At 36.5% G+C, this 8,027-nt stretch overlaps 1 protein-coding gene across 3 annotated transcripts in view; it reads left to right on the top strand.

Annotated features, from left to right (window-relative positions):
* Positions 1 to 327: 327 nt before the first annotated feature.
* Positions 328 to 8,027, top strand: part of MMS22L (MMS22 like, DNA repair protein) — a 112,197-nt gene continuing 104,497 nt past the window's right edge. The window contains exons 1-4 of one of the 3 annotated variants that reach the window (XM_016130185.2): positions 328 to 444; positions 1,032 to 1,207; positions 2,224 to 2,349; positions 3,778 to 3,827. In XM_016130185.2, the coding sequence (XP_015985671.2) occupies positions 1,047 to 1,207; positions 2,224 to 2,349; positions 3,778 to 3,827 (337 nt within the window). In that variant the 5' untranslated portion in view covers positions 328 to 444; positions 1,032 to 1,046. Of the gene's footprint in view, positions 445 to 1,031; positions 1,208 to 2,211; positions 2,350 to 3,777; positions 3,828 to 8,027 lie in introns of all 3 variants that reach the window. The other 2 variants (XM_036220143.1, XM_036220146.1) reach the window with 2 other exon arrangements.

Raw genomic sequence — 8,027 nt, 5'->3', positions numbered from 1 at the left:
AAGGATGGGGCGGCTCTGAGTGTGAATGAGACACTCGCTTCGGACTCACTCAAATTACGGCCTTTTCTCAAGTCCCGCCGGAGACTAACCCCGCTGTCCCTATACCTTGCTCACCGCAGCTTCGGTTTGATTCTCCTGGCCCAATGAAGCCCCGCCTTCCGGCCAAAGCCACCAATGAAAAAGAAAAAAGAAAAAAAAAAGAAGCGAAAGCCGTTCTGACTCCTCGGATGGTCGACTCTCGCGAGAACTAGCGGGTACTTGGCGGTCCTGCGGAAACCTCGCGAGCAGGCCGCCTCCGGAGGCGGGCTCTGCCGTGGCTCCGCCCTTCCTGAGCGCGGGCACTTCGTGGCGGGAATTTCACTTGTTTGGGATTTAGAACACACGGCTCCAGGGCCGTGGTCTGGACTGCTTCGGGCGCACCTCCGGGCCTGAAAGTGTGAGTAGGTACGAAGTGCAAATAAGGGGCTCCCCGGTACGCAGGGCACCGGCTCCCTTTGCCATTTACCCGGTTCGCGCCGGTCTCTGCACAGTGCGGACCTAGCGAGACGTGTCCTCCAGCTGGGAGCAATATTGTTGGGGGTGGGGTGGCGCCGCCCGCCGCCGATCCCCGTCCGGAGGCTGTAAGGGAGATTTTCTGCGACAGTGCCAGGAAACTGACATAGTACGGTTTAGTAACCTAGCGGAGGGTGCAGGTTTAGGCGGCTTCGGGAGTTGAAGCTGTATCTGTCCTGCAAACATTTCCTCTTTTCCCTGTCCAGGTTTGCTGGGTCTGATCTAGAGGGGATTTTAAGTTCCTGCTACAGCCAGCCGCGGGTGCATTTTGCTTAAGTTCTGACAGTCTTGATCTTGGCGACTCGGTGGGAGAGTTGTTGGGAATTTGGCTTCTTAGTTTTTTTTTCTTTGTGCTTGGGAGGGAGGTGTTTTGCGAACCTTCTGACGTCACTACCAATATCTAGGCCCGCCCTACCTCCAGGGCTCTCATCACAACTTATTTGGAATCCTTAATGATGCAGTGAATCCCAACATTTCAGGACATGACGTAAACAATGGATATCTGTTCCGCTGCGTCGATGTTCCTGACCGACAGCTTGGAACTGGAATTAGGGACTGAGTGGTGCAACCCCCCTTGCTTTTCTTGTGCTTTTGACCACAGAGGTGGAAAACATTTTTCTGGAGAGTCCTACCTTTCCAGCGGAGCCCTTAAGCGGTAGGTAAAAAATCAGAGTCTGTATTTCCCTCATCAGATTTTTCATCCGTTTGTTAGGAATGTTGTTTAATTAAGATTATAGTCAATTAAACTTTGATGTTCAGATCATGTTTTTGTAAATCGGCCTAGTATTATCAGACAGATGCAAGCTATTCTGTTGTTGGTTTCCTGGTTGGTTAGAGCATGCCTGAAAGACTTTTGGATATGAAGAACTTCCTTTCTCTACCTGATGCACTCTTAACTGCTGCCTCAGCTTTGGGGTGGTAGCTGGGTACTAATCTCCCTTTTACTTAAAGTGAATTTTGAACTACTTGGGCTTTTCGAAATAATGTTTCCTCCTAAAACATGAAATAATGTTCTGGAGATTGTCAGTAATTCTTCAGTAAGACATAGACATTTTTTGTTGCCTAAATCCTTCTGATTCTATGTACTAACCATACAGAAGTATTATTTTTTAAAACTTTCTAATAAATATACCAGATTGTGTAAATTCACAGGAATGTTATTCTTCAAAGTTCTTGCCTTGGACAGTTGTACACATATCTCAGTAAGACTATTGTTTTTGAAATATTTTGGAAATACTCACCGAGGCTTTTTCAGTCAAAAGAAATCATTTTTGTTGTGTTTTTAGTTAATTATACCTTGTTTGCTACCTTAAAAGGTTACATCATTTTCCAGACATGGCATAGAAACTTCTGGCTTTTTCAAAAATTAAATGCCCCCTTGAAGGATGAAATTTACAACCAAAGACCACTATTAAACACAGGCAAAAGTATGTTCCCTAGATGGCCTTTTGCGTTTTTCACATAAATTACATTGCTCTTTATACTGAATTTTTAATGCAGTCTAGCTTTAGTATTTCTGAATATGTAAGGTACCAAGGCATATTGTTGACTTTGTAATATCATTGCTGGCATTTTGTGTATAAAATGGATTCATAAAATGTCAAAAAAGACATGCTATTGTATGAGACTTAGAATATTTTTTATGAAATTAAACTGCAGTTTTTATTTCAGATTAATTTTGAATCTTGATCCTTTACCAACTAATTTTGAAGAGGATACAGTGGAAATATTTGGTATTCAATGGGTTACTGAAACAGCATTAGTGAATTCATCTAGAGTGCTATTTCATTTATTCAGGTACGTATTGTTTTTGTAACCTTTGACTGTAGATGCTGTTCAGTTGTAAGTTACATTGCTGGGTGGTTTCTAATGCTGATATTAACAAAAGCACCTATAGAGTTGTGCAAGTTCTTCACTTGAATGATCTTGTAAGTAACAAAATCAAACAGTAATGTTTGAGGGAACAATGGTTTTTATGAGTTGTTTTTTAGTGAATCTATTACTTTTCAGAATTTTATTTTTTTTGTATTTGACATGTATTCAAGACACATTTAAGGTGTTGAACTACATTATAATTTGGGGGAAAAAAACACTTTTGTTGCTTAATAACCATAGTCTTTCAACAATTTTTAGATGACGAACTCAGATTTTCCAAATATATCTTTCAGGCTATGTAATAGAAATAGGATTGATTAATATGATTAATTTGGAAAACAAAATATTTTGATGAAAAATTTTAAACATACACAGACGTAGAGAGAATAGTATGATGAACCTCCACAAACCTTCCCTTGGTTATAATAAACATCAAGGTTTTATTACAGTTTCTCCATCTTTTTGGCTTAAGTATTTTAAAGCAAATTCTAGGCATCATATCATCATTAAATATTTTAGTTTGCATTTCTTAAAAATACAAACTTTTCATACAAAAAGTCTTATCACAACAAAACTGAAATAATGTATCATTTAAAACCCAGTCCATATTCAGATTTCAAATGATTTGAAAAGTTATCGAAGGCAAATTATAATTAAATACATTAAGAATGTATATATAGTACACTTAAATGAAAATGGAAAGGTCGGTTTTTTCTTGCCACCTTCATCTCATAAGACCTTGTGAAGACATTGCTATCTATATCTGTACCATTTTGTGTGTTCTGATAGAACAGGCAGAGTGAGTGATTCGCTGATTCTGAACATTACAGAATAAGTGAGTTTTTATCTAAGACAAAGGTCATGAATATTGGTCAATCTTTAAGGAGTTGAAAGGCAACTAGGAAGAATGGCAAGAGAGTACTCAGGACTTGAGGTGGAACATTGTAAGTGTAACTTTCACTGATAACTCTAGTCTACATTATACCTTTTTAAACTTAACGTTTTATTATGTAACTGTTAACAGGATATTTTATATAAGTATCTTAAGCTTCTTGAAGTTTTAATAGTATCTCATTGGTAGTTAAATCTGTAATATTTGATAAAATTTCTGAGCTATATGCAGTTCTTAATAGGTTATTTTTGGAAATTCAGACAAAAGCATATATTATCTTTTCTGAAAGTTTTCACTACCCAAAGCTGACCCTGTAATAAACATTCATAAAGTAATTAATTGCCATTCACAAATGGGAAGCACTAAAGCTATGTAATGAATTTGGAGATATCAGTGTAATTGTTACATATTTAAAACTATTATAAAATTAACTCTCACGTGACATTTTTTTAAAACAGGAAACAACTGTACAACTTGGAAACTTTATTACAGGCCTTCTGTGATTTTGGTAAGTTGTATGTTTAAAGACCCATGAATTGCACATGGGTTTGTGTTGCATAATTGGGATATTATAATAATATGGTGGAAGTATTATGTCAGAATTTTAGGATACGGTGTATTTAGTGTTCGGAGAAAGTATGGCATTTAAATTTTGTTGTAGCTGAGATAATATTTTTTCAAATCTGTAGGTAAAGTTTAAGGCTAAACATCTCTGAAGTGAATTAGTAACTTGCTTTGGTGGTAGGGAGTAGGACGGAGAACTCGTAAGAGAAGTAGTGTCATACCTTATACTATCTTTTCTGCTTTCTTTTTTTTTCTCTGTTTTTGATATTTAATGGATTACTGATTTGGGGAAGCTTGTTACAGTTAAGGTAGTGAAGGGAATTGAAGGACAGTATGTTTTAGGGCAGACCAGATCCTTCTTTCTGGCAGTTTGTATTTAAAACCATTGCTCTGGTGAGCCTGGGTTTTAACCCTAGCTAATCATGGGTCTCACAGAAGATAATTGTTCTCACCCCATTGAGGTTTTGTGAGAATTAAATGACATAATGCATGGTAACTGAGCCTAGTATCTTATTGGTGATGCCCAGCAACTAAAGATCACCTGGAACACACCTTTGGTCAAAGAAAGGTTTAGTGCCTTACTAAAGCAAGGGGGAAATTACATAATGAGAAACAGTTGGGGTTTCTCAATAAGAGGGAGAAGGGAGGGGCCTGTAATAGGATTTGAGCTTGTGCCAGGTTATTTGGGAAGAATTTAAGGGGGTTAGGATTAGATGCTGTTAAGAAGCAGGGACAGTTTGATGATCGAGTTATGTTAATTTTTATTGAGGAGTTGGGACACAAAGTGAGGCTAGAGAGGGTTCTAATTAGTAAAGAAGCAATAACATCTGGGAGAGGGAGATGTTCTGATTTTGTATATTGTGTGTGATTGCATCATGCCTTGTTTTTCTACCAAGACATGATTATAGAGAGGTTTCGTTTTTGTCTTGTTTCACCGTAATCCTTGAATAGCCCTGATTTTTTAAATTATTATTTTATTAAAGTATAGTTGACATACAATATTATAATAGTTTCAGGTGGACAATATAATGATTTGACGTTTATGTGTCTTATGAAGTAATCACCACAGTAAATCTTGTAAATATCTGTCACTGCACAAAGTTATTACAATATTACTGACTCTATTCCCTAGGCTATACATTACATCCCCATGACTTATGTTCTTTATAGCTGGAAGTTTATACCTCTTAATCCTCTTTATGTTTTCTACCCATGCCTCCATCCCCCTTTCCTTTGGCAACCATCAGTTTATTATTATTTGTATCTGTGAGTCTGTTTCTGTTTTATTTGTTTTGTTTTTTTTAGGTTCTACGTATAAGTGAACTCATGATTTGTCTTTATGTGACTTATTTCACTTAGCATAATACCCTCTAAGTCCATTCATGTTGTCATAAATGACAAGATTTCATTTTTATGGCTGAGTAATATTCCATTGTGTATGTTATTAATTCATCTGTTGATAGACACCTAGGCTTTTTCCATATCTTGGCTATTGTAAATAATACTGCAGTAAATATAAGGCTGCATATATATTTTGAATTAGAGTTTTCATTTTCTTCAGTTAAAACCCAGAAGTGGAATTGCTGGATTTATGGTAGTTCTTTTTTCATTTTTTGAGGAACCTAAAATACTGTTTTCCATAGTCGCTGTACTAATTAATATTTAACAGTGCACAGGGTTTCCTTTTCTCCACATCTTTGCCAGCACTTCTTGTTGACTTTGATAATTGCCATTCTGACACGTGTGAAGTGATAGCTCATGTGGTCATATTATTTTTGATATTTTATGAAAACTTTAATGTTAATTGGGAACATCATGGCCTAGCTGTTTGCTCTCAGTTGTGAGAGCTGTTCTATTTTTATTGTTTTCTCAGTATGTGCTCAGTAAACATTGAGTATTAATTGTTTCATTATCTTCTGAGTCTGCTTCATGCCAGGTACTGTGTAAGGTTCTGACAAATCAATGTAGAAAAGTATGCTGCTGAAGAGCTTGCAATTGAGTAGGACAGACAGACATGTAAGCATAGGTCAGCATGGTAAATAGAAAACGATAGTGATGAGGCATTTATAAGCAACGATGGGACCCAGGGACTTCATCTGTTTATATACCCATTACTGAGTGATACCAGATCTGAGTCTTCAAGGATGAGGAAAAATTAGCTAGGCAAAAGACTTTGGATACAGGAAGAGTTCCAGGTAGAAACAACTGTATAGACAAAGACATTGAGGTATGTAAAATAAAAGTTCGGATAGCAAAAAGTGGTAACTGTGTATGGTTGGATCAGACTATGTGTGTAAGTGATGTATTCAGAAGAGATGAAGTAAGTCACAGTTGTCTTGGTGAACCATGCTACGAGTCAGAATTATATTTTGAAACCCTAGGGTGGCCACTAAAAGGTTATAGGAACATAGCAAAAATATTTCATAGAGTGAATTGGATTTGAGGTTGAAATTTCTTATGCAAGATTATTCCTTGAAATTATTCCATTGACTTAGTTCAATGGACTATATGTTGAAACAGTTATTTGTTAAACTGATGTTTTGGCTATTTTTGTTGCTTACAAAAACTTTTAATGATAGATTTGTTGAACAGGTTAGCAGTATTAAAGATTATCTCTAGATCATCTCATCCTTGTCCTACAGATGTATCAGGGCTTTTTTAATAAACATGTAGCTGGCCTTGGCCCTCAGCCCTCCCCAGAAAGCCTTTATGCAGGATCACTTATAAAGTGCATATGGTTCTCGTTCTCCTGTTCATCATACTACCTGGATGCCTTCCTGTCAAAGCAGAATTACATACAAAATAATGTATGTTTTGCTGATACCTATTATTAAATATAGCTGATGTTACCTCTTTTTCAGCTACTGTATCTTTTTCTGTAGATATTATATTTGGATTATATTTTTTGTATCTTCTATTTCTCTCGTGCTTTTTTTTTTTTTCATCCATCTTGAATATATAGAGTGTATATATATAACTGCTGGTTTTAACTTCATTGACCCCAGAGTTTTCACATTGTCAATTCTGGGTCTGTTTGTATTCATTGATTTTTCTCCTAGTTCTGTTATAGTTGTCTGGTGTTACTAGTTTTCTTTGAAAATCTAGTAATTTTTTTATCTTCTGATGGACAATGTAGATTTTACATTGCTCCTTTCTGGATTTTCGTGTATTTCTCAAATGTGTTAAATTTTGTTCTGGCTCACTGTTGAGTACTTGTAATCTAGTGCTTGGATCTTCATAAATCTTGTTTTAAATTTTGTTAAGAATTTTAAGAAGTAGCCTTTAGTCTAATGGTAATTTAGTTCTAATAAGGCTTCTGAGGATTCTTTTCGATGTATTATGTTGTTTTTTTCCTTCTTGCTGGTGGGGTGTTGAACCATTCCCTGGCCTATGTAAGCTTTGTGGAGAATTGTTTTCTGGTGTTCTTCCCTGGTCTTAGATTATTTTTTCTCATGCTCAAACAGATCAGTACTTAGCCAAAGACTCAAAGGGGACCCTCTGTACATTTCCTGAGTTTTTTTTGTTCTTTACTACTTTTGCCCTATAAATTTAGACCTTCCTAAACACAGATCTTATATCTCCCCAACTCAGTGATTTGGGCTTTGGGTTCTCTCTCCCGGGGCTGCAGCCTAGAAACTGCCTAGGTGGGAAGCTGGTGCAGTCTTATGAATTATCTTCTCTCTGGGATAGTAGTATCGCATTGTCTGTGTCTAATGCCTGAAAACTTTTTTTTATGTTTTTCTGGTTTTCTAGCTTAAGATGGAAGATAGGTAAATATGATTCCTTTTGCTCCATCTTGACTGGATGCAGGAGTCCATAACTTGTTTTTAAGAGAGTACTGTCTCTATGGGTTGAGAATTGTGAAACTGAGGGGTGATAGGAATTTCGTAGGTGAAATATAATTAAGCTATAAAAATGCACTGCACCGTTGAATATAGACATTTGCACAATATCTTTACACTTAGGCTCTTGTTGGTTTTTGCCAAAACAATGGATGTGTTTGCTCATTTAAATGCAAATTTAGAAATAAGTTTTGCCTTATGTTTAACATATATAAGAATTTGTTGTCTATAATTCTTATCCTGTTTTCTCTGCTTTTGTTTAGTGACTGTCTCTTACTCATTTTTTCTTATAGGGATTATTA

Source organism: Rousettus aegyptiacus, unplaced genomic scaffold (genome assembly GCF_014176215.1).
Source record: "Rousettus aegyptiacus isolate mRouAeg1 unplaced genomic scaffold, mRouAeg1.p scaffold_m13_p_1, whole genome shotgun sequence".
Classification (NCBI taxonomy): Eukaryota; Metazoa; Chordata; class Mammalia; order Chiroptera; family Pteropodidae; genus Rousettus; species Rousettus aegyptiacus.
This window is presented reverse-complemented; position numbering and strand designations above follow the sequence as displayed.